Source organism: Martes martes, assembly GCF_963455335.1.
Source record: "Martes martes genome assembly, chromosome: 11".
NCBI lineage: Eukaryota > Metazoa > Chordata > Mammalia > Carnivora > Mustelidae > Martes > Martes martes.
This window is the reverse complement of record NC_137899.1, coordinates 2,894,097-2,921,882: the sequence shown is the minus strand read 5'-3', so window position 1 is coordinate 2,921,882 and position 27,786 is coordinate 2,894,097. Positions and strand designations below refer to the sequence as shown.

The 27,786-nt window shown below is 55.1% G+C and overlaps 1 protein-coding gene across 2 annotated transcripts; it reads right to left on the bottom strand.

The window, feature by feature from the left end:
* Window positions 1-25,860, bottom strand: UPP1 (uridine phosphorylase 1). 2 transcript variants are annotated; one of them, XM_080817951.1, is made up of 9 exons: window positions 25,752-25,860; window positions 18,246-18,318; window positions 9,827-9,891; window positions 6,243-6,360; window positions 3,609-3,767; window positions 3,119-3,233; window positions 1,140-1,349; window positions 791-937; window positions 1-311 (listed from the first exon to the last, which is right to left on the bottom strand). In XM_080817951.1, the coding sequence occupies exons 3-9, from the start codon at window positions 9,868-9,870 to the stop codon at window positions 163-165; spliced, it is 942 nt and encodes a 313-aa protein (XP_080674077.1). In that variant the 5' UTR covers window positions 9,871-9,891; window positions 18,246-18,318; window positions 25,752-25,860; the 3' UTR covers window positions 1-162. The 2 variants fall into 2 exon arrangements, with proteins under 2 accessions (XP_080674077.1, XP_080674078.1); XM_080817952.1 differs by lacking the exon at window positions 18,246-18,318 and having other exon boundaries at window positions 25,752-25,850.
* Window positions 25,861-27,786: the final 1,926 nt, after the last annotated feature.

Sequence of the window (27,786 nt, the reverse complement as noted above, 5' to 3'; positions counted from 1 at the left end):
GTGATTTCTTTTCAACTTTATTTATTTAAGTAACGTCTACGCCCAACGTGGGGCTCGAACTCAGGACCCGCAGCTCTCGCACGTCCCTGGCTCTCAGGACTGAGCCAGCCCAGTGCCCGAGGGTGACTGTCTGCGGCCACGACGACCCGCACCTTCCCGTCCTCAGGGCCTCCGGGCGGCGGCCAGGCGCTTCTTGATGAAGTGGCTCACCAGGCGCTGCGGCCGCTCCTGGTACTCCACCAGCACCTCGTGGGGGCTGCTGATCTGGTCGCCCTCCAGGCGGTCGAGCAGAGTGACACACACCACGGCCACTGCAGAAGCAAACCCCGCATCACGGCCAAGCGCCGGCCTCCTCACCTCATTCCCCAGGGCAGACGAAGTGTCCGCTCGGCCGTCCCGCAGGTCTGCCCTGCGGTCCCCCGATCCCTCCCAGCCGCCACCTCCTAAAGCAGCTCGCGAGCGAGGCCCTCGAAGCCCGGCCTCCGGGAATTCTGGAAGGCCGTGCTGGACGCTGCAGGGGAGCCTGGGAACGTGGGGGTGGCCTAACCCCGAGTCAGAAATCTCAGGCGCTCTGAAAGCAGGTTCACGGCCGTGGCCGCAGCCTCCTGACCTGAGCCCAGGTGGGTCTTTCTCTCGCCTCAAGGAACCTTGCCTTGGGGCAGGGTGGCCGGAAGGCCGGTGCTGCTGGCGGGCGGGCGGGGGTGGGTGATGGGGGTGGGAGGAGGACCCGGACGGGGGCCGGGGGGCCGCGCCGTGCACGAGGGACCCCGGCGACCGCATGGTGGCCTACCTGGGATGTCACACGCGCCGCACACGGCGGCCACGACCGAGGACTCCATCTCAATGTTGCAGACGCCTGCCGCCTGGGCCTCCTTCAAGTACTTCTGCTTGTCCTTCTCCGTGTAGGAGCAGAGAGCGCCGTCCAGACGGCCTTGCCCTGAAGACACGTGGGGATGCGCCAACGCTGAGCCCGGCGAGTTCACCACGGGCACGTAGTATGCACCTACTGCATGCCAAGATGGTGCTACCCACTGCGGACCCCTCCCGGCCCTGCACACTCCTAAGCAGCGCCCTCCAGGCATCACAGAAACGCGGAAGAGACCGGAGCCCCGGGCAGGACGGAGACCCCTCCCCGTCACCTTCATAGAAGTCTGAGGTGCACATGGTGTTCCCCAGGACCGTGGGGAACTTGAGCAGTTCCGAAGCGCACTGCATGAGCTCCCGCGCCACCTTCTCGTCCAGACGCGTCCTCCGAACCACCGGTTTCCCCAGCACCATCTGCTCGAACACCGGCTTGAAGGAGGCGTCCACCGCCTGCTGGGTGATGACCACGGAGCCAGGCTTCAGACCTGAAGAGAGAAGCAGGCGTCGTGGGCACACAGGGCAGACGGGGAGGGCACGGCAGAGCGCGCGCAGAAAGGAAAATGACCCGTCTACACCCCACAACGCGGGACACCCGGTCAGGTTGTAAAAGGAAACCGCTCAGGATGCGCTTTCTACAGCACATTCTTGTTTTCTGATGATGGAAGTCATGCGCGAGGGCCGCGGAGAACACGGAAGAGAAAAGGGCGAGAACGAGACTGCCGGGGGGCCCCGTCCCCGTGACACGCTCCGGGTCCTCCAGTCCTTGCTGATTTTAACCGGCACGCCGGGGGCCACCACTCAGCTGACCGCGGTGCCCTCACCGGTCCCCACTTAGTGCTTTCTCATTAGTTAAGATTCCAAGTAACTACAGATAGAATAGTCCAAGGAAACCCCTGTCCAGGGGTGCCTGGGTGGCTCCGTGGTTAAGCATCTGCCTTCGGCTCAGGTCCTGATCTCAGGGTCCTGGGATCGAGTCCCGCGTCAGGCTCTCCGCTCAGCGGGAAGTCTGCTTCTCCCTCTCCCCTTCCCCTTACCCTCCTGCTCCTGCTCTTTCTCTCTGCCAAGTAAATAAATAAAACATTTTTTTAAAAAAAGGAACCTCTGTGCACCCCAAACGCAGCTCCAGCACCTCCTGACTCCCAGCCCATCCCCTCTTAATCTGATCCCGGCGATGCTAGGGTTCTGCTTCCCAAGTGTGCCGTGCATACCTTCCTGGGGCATTTTCGCGTTTGTAGGGACCCTGCTCTACTCCTAGTCTTTGATCCTGTGATACCGTTGTGTGGGATGTGACTGTGAGCCTTTCTGGATACTTACCTGAATGGGAAGTTGGGTTTCTTCAACACAGAGGAAGGAGGGAGGAGGAAGCCGGGGGATGGTTCTAGAGCCAGAACGTCGGCTGTTTCCATGAAACGTTACAAAGCATGTTGTGCTCCCTCAGTATTTATCTGGACTTTCTCTCCCGTGCTGCTCTGGTCCCTGTTCTGGTCCGTGTTCTGCTCCCACCCTGGGGCGGACCCTGCAAGGCGCTCAGCAGCTGGCCCTCCTTCCCTCCTAAGCCCGGGGAGTTCTCGGCCCTTCTGCCGTCTGCCTTGCCCTCAAGCTGGGGCGTGTGAGCCCCTCCCAGAGGGACCGGTGACAGGGAGGCTACTGCGGGCTCCTCTCTCGGGCAGCTCCAACCCCAGGGTGGGAATGTCAAAGTCAGAGAGCCAGCGGCTTAGGTAAAGCAAAAGTGCCCCGGGCTTTCTCACCGCATTAGAGCGTCCTCCATACGCTCTCTCTGTGGCTTTCAGAGACAAAACAAAACATGCTCAGAGATCAGCCTGGGGACCCTTTAGGCAACCGAAGGACACTTAACTTTGTGTTTCGTCTCTCTCTCTGATTTTCCTGTCGGTTTTCTCCTACGGTGGTTCGAATCCTCGCCGGAATAGGGAAGCGCAGAGGACAGGAGAAAGGCAGAGAAGCGGTTAGAAGGGAGCGAGGCAGGCAGGCAAGGAGGCTCCGAGCGCATCACCCCAGGAGGATGAGGCCCTGCAAGGCGGGCCCAGCGACTTTCCGCGACCTGCTTCTGGGAGAAGGGTGGGGAGAAGCGGCAGGACGGAAAAAACAGAACGAGCTTCTTTTCCTGCTTCCCGATCACGAGCTGGGTAGAAGCTCCGAGCGCCCAAGCCCGCCCCGCACGGGGCCTTCCACAGGAGGGTTCCGGGTCCTCGTGCGCGGGACACTGGCCCCGGGAGGAGGCCCTCAGCACACTTACCGATGCCACCGGACGTGCCAATGCGGATGACGGTGACGTCGGAGCAGCGGGCGTGGTACAGCAGCTTGATGAGCTCATGCAGCATGATGGAGGTGGACGGGATGCCGATGCCGTGCTGGAACCGGGGAGAAACGCCGCATTACGTCGGGGTAGCGGTGCCTCTTGGCCCGTCAAACTGGCAGTCAGAGAAGACGGACTTCCAAATGTGACTTTGGGACATGCCAAAGCCTACACACAGGTCACACGGTGGTGACGCAGGTCGCCGCCCCGAGAGGCTCAGTGGGGAAGCAACAGCCTGCTCCCATCACCTGGAACCGAACACCGTCTCTGCACCCCGGAGTGCTCTGGACGGTTGCTCGCCATGCCCACTCTGACAGAGGACACAGAGGTTGAGGGGACCCGGCTCATGGGTGCAGAGGGCAGGCGGCGGGGGGGGGGGGGGGGCTGGCCGAGCCTGAGGCCTGAGCCCCGCGCCAGGTCAGGTACTCACGCTGACAGACAGCACGGGGCCCACTTTGAACATGGCGTAGCGGTCCGTCCCCCTGCAGATGTTGGGATACTCTGCACCTGGGTGGTCGAGGCCCAGCTCCTTGGCCATGTATTTGGTGAAGGCCTCCATCCGAGTAGGGCTTCCGCCAATACACACAAACTGCGGCCAGAAAACAGAGCCCCATGAGTCCGGGCACGGGGCACGTCTTCGAAGCAGGGCTCCCTCCAACGGGGGCCCCCGACCAACATCAATGTCACCTAGATGTTGCTGGAAAGGAAGGTCCCTGGCCCCAGCCCAGAGCTACCGTGTCTGGGGAGCCCCGGGGTGGATGCTTCTGTGAGTGACTCAGATGCTGGTGATTTCGATGTTCACCCAGTTTGAGAGGTACGGACCGGCTCATGGGATCACGGCTCCATGCACGACCCCCTGTGGAATCCATCCCACACCACGTAGGAAAACCAGACCCTTGCTCTCTCTGGGGAGGTAATTCTGGGTTCCATGCCTGCCCAGTCCCTGTCCACCCTGTGCACAGCTCGGTCGGCATCCTGGAGAGAGCTTAGGTCTGGAATAAAATGATGCGAGCTCCTCACTGTGCGATCGGGACCCCACAGCCCCTCTGCAAAATGGGCTTCTAACCAACACCTCCCCAGCTGTCCCAGAGCCAGGCGGCCACGGCATAGAAACAGCCAGGAGCCCGGTGGGGGCTGGGGAATTGCGAGCTCTCACATGGGTGGTTGGCTCTCAGAGACAGAAAACCCTTCTTATGCAAAGCGCCACATACAAAAACTTATTTTTCATTGTGTTTTGCCCACGGGGGAAATGTATATAAGCCAGTTTCAAGGAGTTTGATGATGAAAGAATGATTCATCTCTAAACATGACAAACAACGTTTCCATAGCCTAGAAAAAATTATAGGTTAAATTCTAATGCATGGAAAGCAAATAAATTAAGACCCAATCACAGCCAAGGAAACCATCAACACGATGACAAAGCTACTGAGTGGGAGACGATGTCTGCATATGACACGTGCGAGTCACTATCCAAAACGTACAACAGACCTACACAACTCAGCAGCAAAATAAACCAAATAATCTGATTTTTAAAAATGACCTGAAGAGACATTTCTCCAAAGAAGACATGCCAATGGGAACAGACACATGAAAAGATGCTCCACATGACTTGGAATTGGGGAACTACAAATCCAATCACAATGAGATGCCACCTCACACCCATCAGAATGGCCAAAATCAACAACAGATGAAACAGCAGGTGTTGGCGAGGATGGGGAGAAAGGGGAACCTGCGAACTGTTGCTGGGAATGCATACTAGTGCAGCCGCTCTGGAAAACACTATGGAGGATCCTGAAAAAATTTAAAAATAGAAATACCATATGATCTAGTAATTCTACTACTGGGCATTTACCCAAGGAACATGAAAACACTAATCAAGACGTTATACACAGGGGTGCCTGGGTGGCTCAGTCGTTAAGCATCTGCCTTCCGCTCGGGTCCTGATCTCAGGGTCCTGGGACTGAGTCCTACATGGGGCTGCCGGCTCAGCGGGAAGCCTGCTTCTCCCTCTGCCCTCTGCCCCTCCCTGCTCAGGCTCTCTCTCTCTTCCTCCCCCCACCAAACCGGTGGTTGCCCGAGGGGAAAGGGTAGGGGAAAAGTGAAGGAGATAAGGAGATTAAGAGACAGAAACTTTCAGTTGCAAAAGAAGATGAAAAGTACAGTGTAGGGAAGGTACTCAGCAGGCCGGTGATAACATTGTTTGGTCACCAAGGATCACATTATCCTGGTAAGCATTGAGCACACAACTGCTGAATTGCTATGTTGTGGGCCTGAAACTGATATCAGACCGTATATCAATACTTCAATTCGCAGACTACTACTAGCATAAGTCAGCAGATCGAATCCCTCTTATAAAAGAAGGACACATGGGGAGTTGTCTCATGGTTTAAAACGAACACGGCGGCTGCTGGGACAGACCCCAAGGAGCAGCAAGGAATTTCTGAGCCACCGGCCGTTTTGATTTTGAATCTAAACATGAGTCCATCTGTACCTGCAGGGATCAGACATTTCAAATGTCCTGGGCCAGAATAAACCAGCCCCGAGGAACTCAGGACTCTAGGGAAGGGGCGGGGGGAAGGACTCGAAGGATAAGTATGCACAGCAAGTCACAAGCAGACGCATGTAAGTGCTCACTCATTACCCCTCGCTCCTCTACAGAATGTTCTGTGTCCCCCTTCCCTCTTCTCTCAGTGGAGCATTAGGAAATGTACTGCACGTGGTTTCCATTATACACTGAACTCGTAAGAGATTACTTAGGGACCAACATGCAGAACTTCTAAGTCTTCTTTCACTCATTAGTTTACATATTTTAAAAGTAACAATTTGCAAAAATCTGGTGAAGATAAAACTTTTTTTTTTTTTAAGATTTTATTTTTAAGTTATCTCCACACCCAACCTGGGGCTCGAACTCACGACCCCGAGATCAAGCGTCGTAAGCCAGCCAAGGGACCCCTTGGTGAAGATATAACTTGATGATCCAGTCCTCTGTCACCAAGTCCACCCCAGTCATCCACGAGGAGGCTGACCTTAAGACAAACCCCAAGGTCAAAGCCTCGCTTTTTACCTTCACGTCTCCGAACATCGCGGGGAAATCGTGTGTGCTGGTGCTGAGGCTGAAATGGTAGAGGACGTCTTCTTTCATGGCTGCTAGGTTTGGGTTGGTGGGTTGTACGAGGTGGTCACTATTACAAAACAGGAAGGTGAAAGGTTGATGGAGCACTGGCACCCAGCGGCTGCCACAACAGAAGTGCCCTGTGTCGGCGAGATGCGTGTAGCATGTAGCGAGGTGCGCTGGGCCGCCGTGAACCACAAATGCTCTCCCTTCCCCGTCTCCATTCTGCCCCCTCCTCCTTCCCCGTATCCCTTCCCTCACACCCCGGGCCCCTGCTTGAAGGCTCATCAGAAAGAGCTCAAAAGAGCACAGGAAAGTACAAAGATCAGGACGCTAAATCACCCTGGAGAAAGAGTACAGCCAGTTGCTACCCAACCCCAGTTCATTCAACACATGACCCTGGCTTTATTTTGAAAATAATACATTCACATAGGAAATACGGATGGAAATACAAGAAAAAGAAGTGCCTCTAGCTGTCCCTTCCAGAGATAACCTTTCCTGTCTGTATACCTTGTATTTAATTTTTCTTGCTTTATTGCATTAGCCAGTGCTTCTGAGTGATGTCTAGTGGAGCACCTACTTTGGAAAGGAAATGCGAAATGCGATAAGACATCTTTCCATTTTGGTTTTCTTTTCGGTGGTTTTCACTTTCCACTTGAAAAGGTGTGCGACTCCTGTTATTATTGCTACCGGATAGCACACCGCTGGCCTAGAACAGGGGTCAGCAAACTTTTTTCATAAAATGCCAGATAGTAAATATTTTTAGTTTTGCAGGTCACAGGGGTCTTGTCATGATTCAACCCAGCTGTCGTCACATGAGAGCAAGTGGGGTTGTGTTCCAATAAAACTTTATTTGCACAAGCAGGTGTGCTGGTTTACACTGCATGCCCAGCTTGCCAACCTTACACACACCTCCTTTGACATCTACACCTGCCTGACTCCCATGGGCAGCACTGCTCCCCCAAACCCTGGCCTGCTGGGCCCCAGGGGTGCAGGGACATGCATGGATCCCTGAGTCGGGGTACTCCGGACCTTCTCGTTCTTCTTTCTGAGCCTGACTTTCAGAACCCACGGATCTGTTCCCTCCTCGATCTAACTGTACAAAAAGAAAGAAAAGATACAAGACAAGCAGCTTGCAGCCGCCTGTGACTTGGAAGCAAGGACACGGCAGGCCTCCTTGGCGTGACGTTCATGTGACTCAGGCCCCCAGGGCAGCAACCCCTTCCTTTGCAGGGGGGGAGGTGGGGGAGTGTTCAGAAGGTGTGTCTAATATTTCAAAATCTAACTGGAAACACATATTCCCCAACCAAACAGGTGCTCTGGATAGTCATAATGCCAGTTTGTTTCTCTTTCTTTCTTTTAAATTTTTGCCACAGGAGCGACAACAGAGGTGATTTCCCTGGAAAGCGAGTCATCTGTAAACTGCTGGCAAGTCAGTCACGAGTCCCCAGCCACTCAGAGCACCAGCCCTGCCCCAGCCCCTCAAGACCGGGTCTGCTCCGAGGCGCTGGAGATTTGGCAGGGAAAACAGGGGTAAGCTGTAGTCAGAGCAGCAGTATACATGCCACCCAAGTGAGCACCGGTGACTTCTGCAAGCTAGGGGGCCGGGGAAGGACAGGATCTGGCCTGCTCACCAGCAGCCCGGAGTCGGTCTGGGGTTTGGGGTTTGGGGTCTGGGTGGCTCTCAGCCTCTTCGTCCACTCCCCTACTCCCCGCGGCTGCAAGGAAAGCTTCTTTTCGCTCTCTGATTCCAGGTAGAGAAGGGGAAGGAAACAGGCTCTAACTGATGAACAGCAATGGTTTTCAAACACAGTAACTGGGCACGTAGCCCAAGGAACCAGCACAGCTTTCAGTGGGCTTCCGGAAAGGTTCTAAAGTAACACGTCAAGACCTTACTGGGAAACCTGGTTCTCTATTCTAGATACAGTTTCCAGTTAACTTTAGCTTGCTTGATGCTGTCACTGTATTCATTTCACAAATACTCCTGGAGCACCTACTTCAGAAAGGAAATGTGAAATGAGTGACAACTGGTGCCTTTGAGCTGTCCCTGGGTGGCTGCGGACAGGATGGGGACAGGATGGGGACAGGAGCTCCGGGACTGGAAGAGAGGAGGGCGGGAGTCTGGGGCAGGGAGGGAGGCAGGGACCCGCATGGGGACCTGCGCTGGGCACAAGGAGGACAGCGCGGTACCCGGGAGGCAGGAGGCGCTGACCTCGCCGCAGACACGATGTTACTAATTCCGGGCCAGCGAGTACTTCTGCACTGAAAGGTCACGAGCACCCAGAAGCTGGGAGCTGGCACTATCCCCCTCCAGAGGCTCACTTTAAAGATTAGTATCTCTCCAAAAAGAAAAAGGGAGGGGTGCCTGGGGGCTCAGTCGGTTGAACGTCTGACTCTTGGTTTCTGCTCTGGCCATGATCTCAGGGTCGGGCGATCGAGCCCTGTGTTAGGCTCCACGCTCAGCAGGGAGTCTGCCCAAGATTCTCTCTCTCTCTGCCCCTCCCCCCACTCTTCCTCTCTCTAAAATTAAATAAAATCTTGAAAAACTTAGTCTTTTTCACAAGGGGCTGCACCCCTGAGCTGGCCTTTGAGCTCCCAACCCCACACCCGCCTCTTGGCCAGGGGGATGATGAGAAGCCAGAGGTTGGTGATGGCAGCGGTGAGGGAGGGCAGGGCAGTGACCAAGCACAGGACAGGGCAGGGGGAGTGCAGCTGAGTCCCGTCCATGCCCTTGTTGCCTCACTCTCCCTTCTCAGCCTCATTTCAACCTCACCCCTCCACCAGCACCCAAGGGGCCCAGAAAGGGGACAGGGAAGTTTGGGTTGCAGTGACTTGGAACGGTTAAAACCTTATCTCTGCGGTCCTGTCCACAAGGCAGCCCGAAATGTGAGAACGGCCTTCCCAGCCTCCAGGGAGGGATGGAGAAGGGCAGGGGTCCGTGCGGGACCGCCACCACGTGAGAGTCCGGGGAGGCCCGAGGAGGACACGGGGAATGCCTGAAAATCCTTCCCCAAGAGACGGCCCAGGAGCCCACTCCAGGGTTCCCCAAGGGCCACACACAACCCTGGGGTTGTCGAGGAGGAAGCCAACAGGGCCGGCCGATCCCCTGCAGCACAGGTGGGGGACACGAGGGGCAGGGAGCGAGGAAACCAAAATCCCACTGGATTCCAAGCCCATGTAGGAACCAGGATGAAGGCGGGAATTCTCACGCGGCCCACCTTGCACAAATACCACTGATACACCTGTGAGCAGGGTCGCAGCATCCCGGGGCGGGGTTCTGGAAAACCGTGAAGGAAGAATTTAAGATTCAGAACCCCGACAGAGCTGGGAGACAGCAGGGCTGTGATGCACAAGAGAGGCCTGTCCGGCTGAGACCTCGCGGCGTCTGGGCCTCGGGACCTCTCCTGCTGGGCCCCAGTCTCCGTCTCGAGAATCAAACGTGTTCCTGTATGGTTCCCCCCAGGAAAATGTGTGTCACCAAGTAATCACAATAAACCCCAAAATGCAACCTGGCCCACCGCCGGCTAGAGCCTCACCTGTGATTGTTGCCTTTCTTTGTCGGGGACCCCGAGGAAGCCATTGTCTCAACGGAGGCAGGATCCTAGGAGAAAACAGCACGGGGTACTGTTTCAGAACACACCCGGGCACACACAACATCTCACCAGTTTCTTTGGCAAAACTCTACTGGAATGGGCAGCGTCGAACTGAAAGTAGGAATGCATCTTCAGGGTCTGGGAGAGATTTTTCCTTTTATTCATTAAAGATTTTATTTATAGGGGCGCCTGGGTGGCTCAGTGGGTTAAAGCCTCTGCCTTCGGCTCAGGTCACGATCCCGGGGTCCTGCGATCGAGCCCCACATCGGGCTCTCTGCTCAGTAGGGAGCCTGCTTCCTCCTCTCTCTGCCTGCCTCTCTGCCTACTTGTGATCTCTGTCCAATAAATAAATAAAATCTTAAAAAAAAAAGATTTTATTTATATACGTAAGAGAGAGAGCGTGAGCAGTGGGGAGACGCAGAGGGACAAGCAGGCTCCCCGCTGAGCAAGGAGCCCGACGCGGGACTCGATCCCGGGACCCCGGGATCGTGATGTGAGCCCAAGGCAGACGCTTCACCGACGGAGCCCCCCAGGTGCCCCACAGGTGGTCACTGACCATTTTTAGCAAATTCTGAAACCCAGAGAAAAGAGAAGCCGCAACACTTCCAAGCCGCAGCTCACTCTGATGGGCTTCAGTCCCTAACAGCCTCCCAACGGACCCCTTTCCTCCTTCCAAGTCGTGCCTCTCCTTGGCTTCCATGGCTGCTGTGTCCTGAATTAGAATTCGTTTTTGTTCCCAAATAAAGCCGTCAGCTGCTGGTAAAGTCAGTGGCCGCGGCCCTTTCTAGGGTTCACGTGACTTGGTGATCAGAGGTGAGAGCTGGAGGAGACTCGGGGGCTGGTGAGCAGACAGGTCCACGAGCCACGGGGCTGCTGGGCCCACTGCTTTCTCACGGACACTGGGGTTGGGGACAAGTGTTCGCCTGCATTTGGAGCCCCATGCTTTGTGCTCAAGCCCTTCAGGCTTTGTTCGGGATTTACTAAGGCCCTGGCATCTATCTATCTATCTTTCTTTCTTTCTTTTTTTGTTATTTAAGCATGTCGAGAACATTCTTTTGGCTTTCAGTCTGACTGGGAAGGTGTCTGATGGAAGCACATTGACCTTGGGTCTGAGTTCTGTTTGGGTTTGGGCCGCCCTTCCAGAAACGGTGCGGCTGTTGCTTCTGGAACCAGGCTGTTCCTGAAAAGCCTCAAAGAAATGGGACCCCAGTCATCAAAATGCTTTGAGGGTGCCACCCTCCCCCCACCACTGGGGGGGAGTTTTATGCTTAGAAATGATGGTCCCTCAGCACACAGGTTTATAAAAAAAATGGACCGATTTAACCACTAGTAATTCAGACTCCCAATGGCCATCATGGGGAACTTCCCATCTCCCCAAATTTAATTTTCTCAAAGCTGAATTGGACAACCACGGTCCTAAAATTGACAAAACGAAACAAGATTCCTTCTACAATGGGTACTTTGAAGCTTCCAAGTGCTATCGGAATCTAGAATTGCCTCTCTCTAAAATACAGTTTGTAAACTAAATGAGGCGAACAACCAATTAAAAAGGGGAAAAGGGGGGCGCCTGGGTAGTTGGGTCGGTTGAGGGACTGACTCTCGATTTCGGCTCAGGTCATGATCTCAGGGTCGTGAGATCGAGCCCCGAGGTCGGGCTCTGCACTCGGCAGGAATCTGCTTGTCCCTCTGCTCCTGCCCCCAGTCCCTCCCTCCCTCTCTCTCTCTCTCAAATAAATCTTAAAATATACAAAAATAAAAATTAAAAGGAGAAAAGGGGGTCCTCTGAGGCCTCTTCCCTCCCCCGTTTCTCCATCCACAGAGGTAAGGCCGCCATCTTGCCTCAGGCCCTGGAAACTTCTGCCCTATCGTCACCCCAGCCTTGTCAGCTTCTGTCAAACCCTCTCTTCCTCTGACGCTCCCTCTGCTCCCTCCTCTCCCGAACCTATCAAAACCCCCGTTCCTTCGAAGCTAGGTCTTCGGAGGATGTACACAGACCCCCCACTTTTCTAAGTGCCCTGGACTAAGGCTGAACTTTGAGGTAAAGAGGTTCCCTGAAGTGTCCGAGGCCCCCCACGGGTCGGCTGAAAAACTTAACAGTGACTCAGCCTGACCCACCGGGTTTCTGGGATGGGTAGCACGCGGTCCACTGGCTTCTGGCTGAGGGCCAGCCCAAGCCCCGGAGGAAACCAGCCCAATGGGAACATCGTGAGTGGGACTTTAGACAAACAGACCCCGAACCTTGGCAAGATGCTAGAATACTCGCTGGACGTCGCCACCGAGCACTCACAATGGCTTGGCGCAGACCTCAGCCTTGCACGCGGACGCCTGATGGATCCGTTCCCAAATACTACGATCAACTCCAAACTGACTTTAACGAAAATTCTGGTCTTCCTTTCAACTTTGTGTTCATGAGTGGGCTGATGTGGGATCTCTTCCTTTTCGTTAAAAGGGCCAGGATAGAGTGGGAAACAAGGTCTGCCCCCGGATTCAATGACCCTGGCAAACCAGCTTGCTCACACCCTCGCTGAGTCACCTACAGGAAAAGCCACTAAATGCCCAATGTTCAAGTCCATCCGGTGAAGGCCCCTGAGCAAAAAGCCTCGTTTCTGCTGCCACCGCCGGAGACCGGGACACCGGAGGAAGGACTCTGCCAGATTTAAGCTCTTCAACCTCCGATTCGTTCCCGGTGCTGGGGCTCTTTAATGAACTCAGGGAAACCACTCCCAGATTCGGAATGGATCTCCATCCTTAGTGACAGGACCTACATGCTCAGTGCGCAGCCCCACGGCGGCAGAGCAGCCCCTCGGAGGGGCAAACACTTCCAACAGTGGGGGTCTCCAACCGACCTCAGCAGGGTCCCGCCTCTGAACCCACTCCCTCGGAGGGGTGCCCACTCCTTCCTCCTCAGTCCCTCCGCCCCTACTCCCTGGGCTGGGATTCCTTACAAAAGTATCCTGCCAGAATTCCTTTCTCGCTGAAGGGGAAGATAATTCTAGAATCTGACAGCAGGGATCAAAATAGCCAACCGGGGGATTAGATGACGCTCTGATGTCTTTTATCTGCTCTGTCTCTGGCGGGACCATCGGGGAGTCTGGAAACACCCATCATTTATTCCTACTGGATCAGCTAACACCCTCTTTCTGGGCAAAATCCTCAGCTGATGTTGGTAAAATCCACAGTGCGCTTCCCAACAAGATTCAGCTAGATCGCTCAAAACCTCTCCCTAGAATTAATCGATGCCCTAAAAATACAGAAGCCCTTCAGGGCCTCAAGCCCGTGACAGAGAATTTCGAGGCTCAGGGCCTCATGATCCCCTGTACCAGTCCCTGTCACACCCCTGCTTTACCTGGGAGGAAACCCAACGGCCAGGGACGGACCTTTGTCCGGGCCCCTGAGCAGGGACCCCCCAGGACCCTGCCGTTCGTTCCTAACCCCTACGTGCTACTGGCACCCACTCCCACTGCAAGCGAAGTTCCCGCGGTCACCGGCCTGGGGGGCGCTTGGTTAGAACTCCGGTCGGTAAGGAGAGCCCGCGTCTTTCTGCCTTCACTTGGGGAGAAGAGCAGGCCACCCGGGCAGTCACGCCCCAGGGTGGCACCGAGGGTCCTTCAAAGGCTGACTTGGATGACAAGAAGTTTTCGACAGGCTCGACTTGGTTACAATGTGTAGAGGGTTTGCTCTTCCGCTCCCTTCCCAGACATCTTCACGGGGAGGTGGCATCCCCCTGTCAAACTTCTAGCCTGAGAGGGACCTACGGTCTCCAAAGAAAAGGTGCTTTTTCCACCAACCCAGGCTCAGTATTTATGGTACCTGGTCTCCGAGAGATGACTTGATGGGGACCCAGGCAGACTCCAAGGCTTCCTGAATTTCCCAAAACCGAAAACCAAGCGCCCATCAGGAGGCGGCCCAGGGCTGGCTGCCTATTTTCCACACTGGATTCCAAACTTGTCCCTCACGGCTCAGTCTGTACAATCTTTCCTAAAAAAGGACAGACTTGACCCTATTATTTGGAAAGAGGCAGACGACATGGTCTTTGAGACTTTCAAGAAAGTCTAACCAAATGCTCTGCCCCCAGACATCCTAATTATCAACAGCATTTTTCCCTCTGGGAAGGGGATACCCTTGGAGTGCTCACCCCCAAAACCACAGGGACCACCACGGCATCAGCATCGAAGCCAAAAATTAGACCCTGTGGCTGGGGACCATCCCCCTGGCCTCGGGGCCATTGCTACTGCCCTCTCAGTTAAGGCCACTGCAGAAATTGTCACCCTACCTGTGCCCCACACAGAAGCCCTGCTAAATTCTCCCGACATTCAAGCCTTTTTAGCCAGGGGACTCCTGGGGGGCTCAGTAGGTTAAGCATCTGGCTTTGGCTCAGGTCATGATCCCAAGGCCCTGGGATAGAACCCCATGTCAGGCTCCCTGCTCAGCGAGGAGTCTGCTTCTCCCTCTCCCTCTCCTCCCCACTCATGCTGTTACTATCTCATCTCTCTCTCTCTCTCAAATAAATAAAATCTTTTATCTACTTTTTTAAAAAGACTTTTCAGCCAGTCACCTCACCTCCTACAACACCCTCCTGGTAACCGCTCCTCTTACAATAATAACTCTTTCTGGTCCTGGGAGCCTCGTCTTTCCGCCTCCTTCCAGGATAAACGTCCCCCACAGGACAGCTTCACGTGTACAGATCACCTGGTGACTCCTGGTGACAATTTACAGGGACCTGCTCTAACCAGTGCAGACTTTTCATGGTTTCCTGATGGTTTCTTATTTAAAGGATGAGATATCGTGCTGGGTTTGCTTGTTGCAAATCCCTGGGAGTCGCTGAGGCAGGACCTTTAACTCTGGCTACTTACGCCCAACTGGTGACTCCTACGCCCTTACCTGAGCTGTGTTTCAGTCAAGGGCAAAACCACAAACATTCATGCTGACAGTCACTGTGCCTTTTGGGAAGGAAACTCTGGACTTGGGAATGGGGCAAAGGGTTTTCTTACCTTCACTGGGGAAAAGATTAAAAATGACTCCTAGGTCCAACATTTATTAGGCGCCATGTTTTTGCTGATGGCTCGAACTAGTGCTAAGGTTTTGGGGCATTCTAGAATCAACTCCCTGGAGGCCCAAGGACACCACCCCGTTGATATTTCCACCCAAATGCTGCCCTAAAGGAGTCCAACAGCCAGACCTCTGTCATCTTCCAAAGAGATGCTTTTCCAAATGACAATTAGGAAAAATGGACCAGAGATCGCCAACAACTGGCCCCAGAAAAGTTAAATCAATATTGGAAATCTAATACCTGTTGGTTCGATAAAAGAGAGAATTGGGGTTTAGACTAAGTAACAAGTTGGACCTACCAGAAATTTTAAATTCCCAGTACTTACAACTATACACACGTTAAACCGTTGGTTTACTGTGAAAAGGACAGCGTTCATGGACCAATATGGACGAGGACCCTGTTTATGCCACTTGTCCAGAATACAATCCCGGGAAAGCCATCCCGCCCAATGGACCATATGAGGTTTGGCCAACGGGCTGCACACAGATCCCTCCATGTCACGGATACAAATCTGTTTCAGTCATGTTTCAGTATGTTTCCCTACTGGATCGAAGCCTTGCCTTGTGGACAGGCCAACACCTCTTCTGTGACTACGATGCTGTGAGGACAGATGAGCCTACACTGCGCCCGGGGAAGCCCATCTTACCAGTCAGGTGCTTCAACAAGTCTGGCTGGTTTTATGACACTTCCGCTGTGCGCACCACCCTCAAACCTCAGAGGCACTCAAACGCACTACGGGCGTTGCGGAGACTCAAGTGGCAACGTTTGCAGAGACCCTGCAAACACGTCGGTCAAAGGCACGGTCCTTACTCGTTCTGCATCTCAGTTCTGCCTGCTTGGGAACCCCCGGACTCTCTCTCTGAGACGGTCCCGGGAAGCCCAATGCTCGAGGTCAACTGAAGACCCGGCAGGACAAGGCGGACGGGAGCTGACACGGACATGACCTTGCCCGTGACGCTGCTCTACTGCCCCAGCCTGAGAAAGAGAAGCTTTGCTCATCCCCTGACTTTGTTCTCCCTAAAATGCATGCTTGTCCTCTGTCCTCGGGGGCTGGCGCTCGGTTTCACAACAGCTCGCTTGCCCAGGGTACTAATTCTCTTTCGCTCCCTAATACACCCCCACCTGTTACTGGTAAAGTAACTGTCAGTTTTACCTCCTTTTTTTTTTTTTTTAAGATTTATTCATTAATTTACCTGAGGGGGAGGAGGGGCAGAAGGAGGAGAGACAAGCAGACTCCCTGCTGAGCGTGGAGTCCCACACGGGGCTCGATCTCAGGGCCCTAAGATCATGACCAAGCTGAAACCAAGAGTTGGAGGGTTAGGAGAGCGGACACCCCCCTCCAGTGGGAAATCCACCTGGTGCTTCTGACGTCTGACTCCTCAAAAACGTGACTGCTACTGACAGTGGGTCATTGACCGAAAGCCTTCCGGGAAACAGAAGCGCGTGGTGAGCGCGTTTTGTATGTTATATGTATTATATGTTATATGTATTTGATACCGTACTCTTACGACACAGCTGGAGAAAAGAAAATGTTATTTAAAGCCTCATAAACAAGAGAAAATACATTCATAGCACTTTGTGTATTTATCAAAAGAAATCTGCACGTGAGCGGATCTGCCCAGCTCAGATCCTGGCTGTTCCAGGGTCAAGAGCTCTGGGTCCTCATCCCCTCTCCCGCCTGGAGCTCCTAACACCTTTGGCATTTCCTAAGAGTTGAGAGCAAGATGTCTCTTGTTCATGACATGACAGTGGGAAACTGCCTAAGGAGGGGGGCTGGTTGCCAGGGAAACTGATCACGCGGTTAGAGGTCGGCACTTTCAGCCCCACCCCCCCACCTCTGGGGTGGGCTGCAGATGGAATCAATCACTAATGACCAATGACTCATCAATCACGGCCGTGTAACAAAACCCCCACGAAAACCCAAAGGACAGGGTCTGGAGAGCTCCCCGGTTGGTGAGCAGCTGGAGATGATGGGCCCTGGGGGGGCATGGGAGCCCCGCGCCCCCTCCCCAGACCCCCTCAGGGCAGCTCTTCTGTTCCTTTGATAACAAACCGGTGATGCAGGGAGTAAACCGCGTCCCTGAGTTCCGTGAGCCGCTCCAACGACTTCATCAAGCCAGCGAGGGGCCGTGGGAACGTCTGGTCTGCGGCTGGTCGCTCAGACCCAGGTGACAGCCTGGACGTGGGGCTGGCATCAGGGAGGGCGGTGCTGGGGGACCCACCCGGGACCTGTGGGTCTGACTGTGCCTCCAGGCAGATGGTGTCCAAAGTGAGCTGCACTGGGACTTTGCAGAATCAGCGGTAGGAGACCCAGATGCGCGTCCGAATTGTCATGGGCCATCAGCATCTTTGGCCCTGATTCCAGGCAAGCAAGCACAGCACCGCTCACACAAATTCACACAGACAGCCAGGCTTCTGTCCAAGTCTGGCTCCCAGGAAGTGCGACCATCAGCAGTGCCCTGCAGGGACTGGCCCCGGGCTGCCCGCTGGGGCCCACCTCTCCTGCCCTCCCTCTCCGCGGGCTCTCACGTCTCCACAGAGATCCGAGAGGGGGCTAGGGGTGTCACAGCTGCATCAGCAGGGCGACAGCTGGCCAGCAGGCAGCACGCCCCACTGAGGGCAGTACCGCTCACAGAAGCCCCTTCCTCCTAAACAACCAGCACCCTCCAGGAGGCGAATTTTTCTTCTGCAGGGCACCGGGAGCGAAAGAGGAAGAGTCAGACCAAGTTAGACCGCGCCTTCCCGGGGGGCGCCAGACAGAATCCAAAAAAGGAAACGAAGCTTCAGAAAAGCATCCTGTCTGGCGTGGGGAGAAAGTGCTGCTGCCCACACTTGCTTGCTCTTCTTGTCTCTGAAGCAGAGGAAACATCTCCCTGCCCGGTCCCTGCCCGGTCCTTGCCCAGTCCCTGCCCAGTCCGTGCCCAGTCCGTGCCCTGCACAGCCCCCAGGCTCAGCGCTCCCTGAGTCCACCGGGCCCACTTCCCTTGGCATCCCTTCCAGGCTGTGAGCCTCCCCAAAACTGACCCCGTCCTGCACTCAATAAAAGATTAAACCAGCCTGGGGCTGAGAAAACCCGACTTCAGCAATGTTCTGAACAGAAAGATCCCTGCTAACGCACGGACAATGCCTGCATGGCCAGTCCGGGCTTAAGGACCGAAGATGCATTTCCCTCTCCAGGGCCCCCCCACCCCGCCCACACAAAGGCCGAAGCCAGGAGGAGGTAAAGGAGGTGCCTCACTTTTCCGGAGGTGCGGGGGGGGGGGGGGCGGAAACCCGGAGTCCATCTGCCCTTGTGGGTAGCTGCCCACTCACCTGGCCTCTGCCAGCGGCCACGGGGGAACCGGCAGGGGTGGGAAGCAGGTGTTGGCTCTTGGAGAAGCAGCCCCTGGTGATGAGAAGCAAAGAGGGAATAACGTATTTCCAAACAAGTTTCCCACTTGGCAAAAAATGAACAAAGTTACATTGTATTCTTCCAACCTGCAGAGGATTCAGGAACTCGGCTGGTCAGCACCGCAGTCCTTTTTGTCCCGCTGGGGTTTAGTGTAGAAAAGGAGGAGGAGCCCCTGTTTGCAGGGTCCACTGCCCCCAGCATCCGCCCAGGCCCACTTAGCCCCCCCTCACAACTTAGATCACAGACAAAAGGTCTTGGGCCAGAGGAGGGAGCTTCTGTGGGAGGGGCGGGTGCTCAGGGAGGAACTGGGTGATAGGGATTTCCAAACACCCCTCCAGGGCACTTTAACCAAGAGAGGTCAAGGGTCGCATTTAGGGCAGATTTCTGAGGATGGCGGGTTCAATGGTTCGCTGATTTTAAATGCTCACACACCCCCAGTGTGGGAGGCCGCGCAGTCGCTTGAGAGAGAACCAAACCAGCCCCTGAGTCGCGCCTCCTTGAAACCTAAGGGTTAAAGCAATCCTGGGGTTCATAAGTTGAGGTGCTTGAGAATGGGCCTGTGCCATGGGTCTCACGCTCTCCTGCGCGACCACCCTCTGCGGCTTATCTGGAACAGGACATGCAGGCCTAACGCCGTGAATCAGTAACTTGACTTGCTGTCCCTGCAGGGGCCACGTACTGCACCGGATGCCCTTTGGCCCTTCTCTGTCTACTTATCTATAGGGAACTCATCTTCAAGCAGCCCTCTTGGCGTCACGATGTTTGCACATGAGTCTTAAGAAACCTTCTAAGGGGAACCGGTGGAAACTATTCTAAGAATGCAGTGGGTCACGGCTTCCTTGTGATTGTCTCTGTACAATACTTATACCAGAGCGCTCTGCTAAATAAACTGGCCCTGCGTGGACATCATCACCTGCCCCTCCCGTCCCCATCACTTTGCGGCTTCGTTCTTCACCACCCTCTTACCCTCTCGACCCTGGTCGTGGTGTCACGCCGGCCACGACACCCCAGACACTTCCCCTCGCACAGATGACACAAATAACGCCTTCCCTAATAATACGTGCTTGTTGGTAGACAGCGGGACTTCCAGTCTGGGCATCTCAGAACGAACCCTGGTGCCCCTTCCACTTCCTGTTTCCCGCGCAGCCCAGAGATGCCGACTTGACAAAACGCGGTCCCTGCGTTAGTCCGCCGCGACACTGTCCATCCGTGAAAGGCTCGGGGTGACCTGCCCCCTCCCCATCCCCCACGAACAAGGCTGCTAGTGCAAAGCAAGGTGCGTGGACAGACACGCTTACATGATACGGTGCTTTTAGCTCACTGGGGGGAAGCTTCATGCATTTACCAGCATCACTAGAAAAGGCACTAACTCTCCGAAGATGCCAGAAAGGGCTAAGCACGGCCTGCGTCAGTCACTGACCTTGGGGAAAGGTCAAGGCCAAGTGCTCAGGCAGTGTGTCCCAAGGGGGGGGGGGGGCAGGGGGTTGGCCCTGAAAGGTAGAGGTGGGGAATGACAGAGATTGGAGCTCCTGAAGTTCCTTATCTGCCTACAGGTAGAGCCTCCTGAAAGAACGCAATTGTTACGAAGTAGCTCCCAGAGAACAACCATAATCATCTCTTCTCTGAGAAAAACCTGAACAGACACCGTCACTATCCTATCTATTTTCCTAAGAAGAAATTCATCTTTCCTAAGTCCTTTGTTTCCCTAAGTTGCTTTTCTGCGCTCCCCCAGAAGCCATTTGTTCTCCCAGAAGTGTCCCTCTGCACCCCCCAAGCCCTATTCAGATGGTAAAGAAGCCCCCACATTCTAACCACCTCCCCAAGCCACATTTTTGTCAACTCCCTTTGGAGACATAAATAAAAATCCACCTTTTCACTTGCTATTCTGTCTTTTGTCATTTTAATTTGCAGCCCCCAAGAACTTCATCTAAGAGGATAGAACTTTTTCTCCTCAACACATGATTCCAGGACAGCTGGAGGGACACAGAGCCGGAGCAGAGATGTGCTAAGAACGGAAACGTGGGGTACCTTCTGGATCCCAAAGATGAAATCTGAAGGACTGACCGGAAGGTGGTCCTGGGATGAGGCTGGCGGGGATGCCTGTGTCTAGCCGAGATGACACACTGTCACCCACTAGGCATGGGGCTAAGGCAGGCTGTTGCACTCGCGACACCACGGTGTAGCACAAGGCAGTTGTGGGAGTCACCCCATGGGGGGAATAAAGCTTGAGGTGTCTTCAAGAAGCGGGTTTGAAAAGTGAGAGATAAAGCTCGCTGGGGGGATACAGGGTGGGTGGGAATTCAGGGTCGAAGGCAAATCGCAGGGACCAAAAACGGAGGGGAGCCAAGGACATGAGAGGGCCAGCAAGGGAGCAAGAGGGTGACCAGGGCAATATCCTGTCAGTGCAGAAGGACACACTGACCCAAAGCTGTGTTTCAAAAGTCTAATCTTTGAGCATCATCGGCACTGGATGAGGGCTGTCTCTGATGTCCCTCTGTCCTGAGGGAGGGAGCTTCCGTGGAGAGCAGACAGCTCTCCCACAGCCCAGCCGAGGGCTCCGCGGCTGAGTGATGTGGGACCGGCAGCCCAGGAGGATACCAGCCCGGAGGCCAGTAGAGGCGGCACTGCTTCCAACACTGCCCTGGGGCCCTCCACCTTCTCTCCTAGGGAAGGACGCATCCAATTCCCCAAGAACAGTCTCCTCCTACGACTCCATGTGCTTCTCTACACAACGGGAAGGTGTCCCTAGAACCTGCCGCGGAGGTTCAGCCGCTCAGAGGAATCCGGGCTTGGGTCTGGCTCTCAGGCTCCCCTGGGGAACAGCCTCCGCAGTGAGCACCCGGGGCCCCCCATCCACCTGCGGCCCCATCCAACTTGTAAATAGACAAACCCCGTAGCTGATGTTGGTTTCCTTGGGGTTGTTTTTAGTTGTGACCCATAAAACTAAAAATCAGATAGTTTACCCTCAGTGTAAAAAACACTCAGTGCATATAAATGTTTATAAAACATTTTTTAAAAGATTTTATTTATTTGAGAGAGAAAGAAAGCAAGGAGCAGGGGGAGAAGCACACTCGCCCTGGATCGGGGAGCTGGGGAGCTCGACATGGGTTCGATCCCGGCATGCTGGGACCCTGACCTGAGCCCGAGGCAGATGCTTAACCGACTGAGCCACCCCGGCGTCCCTATAAAACTTTTTTGAATGAACACAGTTCAGAAGCAAATGCGTGTGTCTGTCTGTACGTATGGGAGAGAGGGGGAGGCAAACGGTCCACGTTTATCTTTGCAGAGTAGGAAAAGCTGAAAGTTTCACTTCCTGTTTTATATTTGTGCTTATATATGTAAGGACCTATTTTATATTTTTATATTTTAGCAAGAGGCTTTCATTGAGGTTAAACAAAAACCTTGTTGTTTAACCCTTAAGCTGTCCCTGCTCCCCTGCCCCCAGGGGATTCACTTAAAAACAAGTCCCGGAAACCAGCTCCAGGTAAGAAAGCCCAGATACAAAGGTGAGTCAGGCCAGGTGGAGACATCGGTCAGTCAGTCGGGGTTTGCATACTGTCTCCCTAGCTACCAAGGCGTATGGGCCCCGCCCTTTGGGAACCCTTTTGGCGACAATCCTAGTCAAGGTGTAATAGGCTGGTTCAAATGTCTACTAGGGTAAATTGTAATTCAGTTGGTCACCTGTGCGTGGCCAGGCCCGACCGCATGGCCTTTGCCCTTAAAAGCTAGACTGTGAAACAGAGAAGGGTCGCCTTCTCTTGCAAGAGGTGCGGCCCCGAACGTTCGGTCTGATTCTTGATGCTTGGCGCGAAATAAAGCTTTGCTTGACCTTCGCTTTGTATCAGTCTCGCTCCTTTAATCACGACCCGTTACTGGGGCATAACAATATATATAAATATATATATTTCTTATATATTCTTATATATCTTATATATAAGATTTATACATATCATATATATAAAATATATATATATCTTATATATATATTCTTATATGTAAATCTGTTATATCTTTTTATTAAGTTTTATTTATTTAAGTAATCTCTACACCCAGCTCAGGGCTCAAACACAGGGCCGATCAAGAGTCACACTCTCGGGCGGTCTGGGTGACTCAGTCATTAAGCGTCTGCCTTCAGCTCAGGTCATGACCCCAGTGGAATCAAGACCCACATCAGGCTCCCTGCTTGGCGGGGAGCCTGCTTCTCCCTCTCCCTCTGCCCCTGCTTGTGTTCCTTTTCTCGCTGTGTCTCTCTCTGGCAAATAAATAAATAAAATCTTTAAAAAAAAAAAAAAAGTCACACTCTCCACGGACAGAGCCAGCCAGGTGCCCCTAGTTTCATTCTCTTAATAATGAGTTGTATTAACTTCATGATCACCAAAGAAAACAAAGTCCTCTTGGACAAAAGCCCATGTAAAAAGGTAATTTATTATTATTTATAACTAAAAAATTATGCGGCACCCACAGGTACGGAAAGCCCTGGAGCTAAGAATGTGATTTGTGGGATCATGAAGTTGATGTGGAAAGAGCTAGAAACCTGGCCTCCAAAAAGGGGAGGAAAAGGGCAGATTGGCTGAGCCTAGCGGCGTTTGGGGCGGGCAGGCAGAAGGCCTGACTCAAAGACAGGTGGGACAGGATTGCAGCCGGGAGTGGGGGGGCGGGTGTGAAACCTTTTTGAGGGTTTTTAAGATTTAGACTTTTACTCAGTTCCCAGAAATCACTAATCCTTCAAAAGCCAAGCTCCCAGCCAATGAAAGGAACCAAAAATCTCTAGATTTGGGAGGGGGCAATGAGCCAGAGGGGCCTGGCTGGGCTGGGCTGGGCTGGGCTGGGCAGGGCGGAGGAGGAGCGGGAGTGCTGGGAGGGGGAGGACCGGGCAGCCTGAACACCGCCTGCCTCAGTGGCCTTCGAAGCAGCCCAGCTCTCCAGATTTTTGCATTTCTAGGTCACTCCCCGCTGAAGGGGGCAGCCGGGTGAGGGGTGCGGGGTGCAGGGTGCGGGTGCTGGGCTGAGCTCTGGCCTGGATGGCCAGCTCCAAGCCAGCCAGGGAGACTGCGGCCAGAGACCTGAGTCATCAGGCAGGTCACCTGGCCAAGCCCTACCCTGGAAGGGACACAGATCTGTGGACAGCCTGTGAGGCTGTGCAATGTCCCCCCCAGTGGGCGCTTCCAGGCCACTGGACAGTTTACCAGAGATACAAACTGTGAAAGGACGCACGCCCTGTGCCAATTCTATCTCTACCCTGTCATTTTTGACTGCGGTTTCTCTTCACACCTGCTGGACAGACGGACGACAGTGCTCATACTGGAACACTTGTTCAGCGCCGGCCCAATGCGCGCTCCCATCCACCGGTGCTCCCAAGGTTTGGGAAAGAAATTAAAGAAAGAGGAAAGGAAGGGAGGGAGAGAGAGAGGGGAGAGGAGAGGAGAGTGAAGAAAAGTAAAAGAAAAGGAGTCCAAAATGGAAAAATGGACTCACTTGCCCCAGGACAGCAAACCCAAGACCCAATATCGGTTAAATCGAAACCAAAAGGGAGACCAGCCTTAAAAAAAAAAAAAAAAAAAAAAAATCCAAGCAGAAGAAAGGGTTAGTTGTACAAAGATCTCTTTTGCAAGACTAGCTTGACCCCAACCACTTCTTCCTTAAGCCTCTGGAAATCGAGAGGGAAACTGAGTTTCCCCAGAGATGGCTGATGATGACTGGTCCCCGGTGGTGTAACCGGGACCAATCCTCTACCGGTTAAGAAGATGCCAACTTTGTAGCGACGCCCCGTGCAGAACAGTGGCTGACTCCCTGCTGCCTTCCATCCCGACCTACCTTTAAGCCCCCCGGGGTCCCCGCTCCTTTGAGCGCCCCCCCGTTTGCACACTGTCTCCGCCTGGCGCGCAGGATAAACTTACTAATTGCTACTCTGGCGAATCAGCGGCTTTACTGCTGTTCTTTCCGAAATTTGACAGTTTTAACCCATAAACCTCTCAGAAATGTGACCTTTAACCAGTCCGCCTGCGATCACCTGGTCACAACAGTGACAGACTCCTGCCCCTCCCCCAGACGAAGATGACCTTGCCCTAACAGCCCTTTCCTTTCACAGGAACTTTCATCTGGTCCGGTCAGGTCCCTCTGCCCCCCCCCCCCCTCAGGCCCCCAACTCCTCCCCTTTCTGCCTGCAAAGTCTTCCCTTCCCAGCTCCCCGCAGCTCCTTTCTGCTTGCTGGACGGGACAGGGCCGCACTGGTGAGTGACCAAATAAAAAGTCAATGGGCTCCTCAAACCTCCAAAATTTAAAAAAAAAAAAAAATTTTTTTAAAGCAAACATCATCCAAATAGTAGCTTTACTTACCCCCCCCCCCGCCCCCAAAGAAAAGGGGGTAGTTCTAGGTGTTCTCTGGTTTGCGCTGCGGAGAAGCCAGTCCCCACTCTGTCCACCACCGCCACAGCCCACACCCGCTGCGCTCTGCGCCGGCTGGGGGTCCGGGAGCCGGGCGGCTGTGGTGGGGTCAGGAAGTGCATCTTTCTCACCCCCGCGCAGCACACTCTGGGCGCTCTCCCTGCGCGCCCTGCTCCCAAATGCACCCCCACCCCTCTCCCTGAACATTCTCCCCACGCGCCGTCTGGGCGCTCTCCCTGCGCGCCCCGCTCCCGGGGCACCCTCCCCCCAGCCCTCTCCGAGTACGCGGCTCCCTGAACCTGCTCTCCACCAACCCCGCACCCAGCTCCACAAGCTCCCAGCTCATACGCCCTGCGCACCCTCTCCCTGTACTCCCCTCCCCGCGCGCGCTGCTCCCGGGGCACCTTCTCCGAACGGCCTCGCCCTAAACTCCCCTCCCTGCACTTTCCCCCTAACCTCCCCGCACCCTGCTCGTCCTCCCTGCGCTCCGCTCGTCCTCCGTGCGCGCCCTGCTCGTCCTCCTTGCGCGCCGTGCTCCCCGGGCACCCTCCGCGCACGACTTCACGGTGTATTCCCCTCCTCGCATCTTCTCCCTACCTCTCCCCGCACCCTGTTCATCCTCCCCGCACCCTGTTCATCCTCCCCGCACCCTGCTCGTCCTCCCCGCGCGCGGTGCTCCCCGGGCACCCTCCGCGCACGACTTCACGGTGTATTCCCCTCCTCGCATCTTCTCCCTACCTCTCCCCGCACCCTGTTCATCCTCCCCGCACCCTGTTCATCCTCCCCGCACCCTGCTCGTCCTCCCCGCGCGCGGTGCTCCCCGGGCACCCTCCGCGCACGACTTCACGGTGTATTCCCCTCCTCGCATCTTCTCCCTACCTCTCCCCGCACCCTGTTCATCCTCCCCGCACCCTGCTCGACCTCCCCGCGCACCCGGCTACCCGCACGTCCTTCCCAGCCAAAGGCTGAGTCACCTCCCCAGCAGGTGACACGAAAGCATGGTTCCGGAAAGCGGAACCCCAAGCCCGGCGTGGACCACTCACCTGCGCAAGGTACCTGCAAGGTTGATTTCGGATCTGGGTCTGCGCTCTGAGCCCGGATCACCGGCCCGCCGCTGTCCCCTCCCTGCCCCGTTCCGGGAAGGCGGACCCCAACTCCGCCCAAAGTTCTTTCGTCCTGTAGCGGGTGGGGTGGTGCGTCACCGGGGACATCCCTGTTACTCATTAAGCCGCTCCACCGCGCAGAAAACCTCTTGTCAGCCTTGAAACAGTAAACAGCCGAGGTTATCCAGCGGCGGATGGGCTCATCCTGGAAAGGGCAGACAAACTGCCCTCGTGGCAAGCCAAGTGCGCGCACCGTAGGCAAACGGTGCGAACAGAGGAGAGAGCCCCCTGTCCGGGAGGAAGGGGGGAGTCGGGAGGAGCATTGAACGAACGTTCACTGGAGGAAAAATGAGCCAGAGGTGGCCTCTCATTGGCCGCAGGTGATGGTGGAGGTGGCCTCTCATTGGCTGCAGGTGAGGGAGCCCGAGGTGGAGGTGGCCTCCCATTGGATGCAGGCACAGGCGGCGGCTGTTGCCAGGTAGAAAGGAAATCTTTTCCCCCCGGCTGGACTAGAGGGGGATGCAGCAGGTGGCTTTGAGGGACTGCGGTGGCCTCACCCCCAGCTCGAGAGCCACTGGAAGGAAAAAACAGGTGGAACCAGCCCTGGGCGGGGTGGGGAGCGGAGGTGTCAGGGAAAGGGGGCTGGGCCATGTCTGCTGCGGTCCCTTGATCTCTCCAGCCCCTTCCCTGGGGCTTTTTTCTGGGACCCCCTGGATACCGAGAGCTCGCTTGTAACTGGGGAAAGGCAGGAGATGCTGGCGCAGGGAGGGAAATGACTCACTCAGTCAGTCGCCAGCTGAGACTGCAGGGCCTGGCAGCAGGCCAGTGCTGCAGGCGGACCCGCGCCACCGGGCAGGTGTCCGGGACAGGCATCCAGCACCTGGGGGCTCGGCACCTGAGCACCTCCTGAGATGTGCCCACCCAGGGCCCCATGACCTTGTGCGCTCAGCACTTTGTCTTCCATTTCCGAGAGGCAGCCCATGAACTGGCAAATCGAATACCAAAGACGTGTTTGTCACGCTGACCCCTCAGGAATGGGACCGACTGGAAAGGACACTGTGGCCATTTCTAAACCACACCTGAAAGCCCCGCCCACCAGCCGGCCACCTCCAGGCGCCGCTGCTCCAGGTGGAGATGCCAAGGACACACAGGCCCTCACCCCCACCGGGCCAGCCCCAAGGGCCTGGGACATCTGCGGACGAGTGCTCTGAGTGGCCTCACACACAAGCAAGTCACGCCACGAGGGCCACTGGAGAATAATGACACCACTCCTGTCTGGCTCACCAGCGTGGAGGTCTAAGTTCGCTCTATTCAGACCCTCCCAGGGTGATGTGGAGCTGTTAACCGAGGCTTTTCTCGGCTTGGCCCCACACCCCAAGCCTAGGGACCAGCCACTTCTCCCCTTCCATCTCAGCGGCTCTCCTGCATTCAGACAGCAGGCAGAAACTTCAACGAGTGGAGAACGGTGGTTTTCAGACAGCCAGCAGGCCATGAAACAGTGTCGTGGGTCACAGCCGGCGCTTTGGTTGTCGATGAGGAGGAAGTTCATCTGCAGTCTCTCGAGCTGGGAAGGGACCGTCTCAGCAGGAAAGCCACGACCTCTGGGAACTGTCCAGCCTGGGGCCCCAGAGGCAGATATAACCACGTGCCCACACTGTCGCCTGCCCCTCTGCTGTCATACAGCTCTGCACGGTCTCAGTGTTCCGCACACCGTCCCCCCTGACTGCTTTTGCTCTGAACGGTTACCTCACACAGGAATTCTCCCCCAGTCCATCCAGGAATCCTGAAAGTTCCTTTGTCAACTGGTGCTCAGCCCATAGTGACCTTTGCCTCTTGGGAAATCACTCCAGTGTTGGGGCCATGACGCATGCCAGCCCCTGGCTTTCTGTAAGCCACTGGAGCCCACCTGAGCTCGATCGAGGTCTATCAGATGGGAATGATACCCCCAACAAATTTCTGCTGTGTATTAGTCACC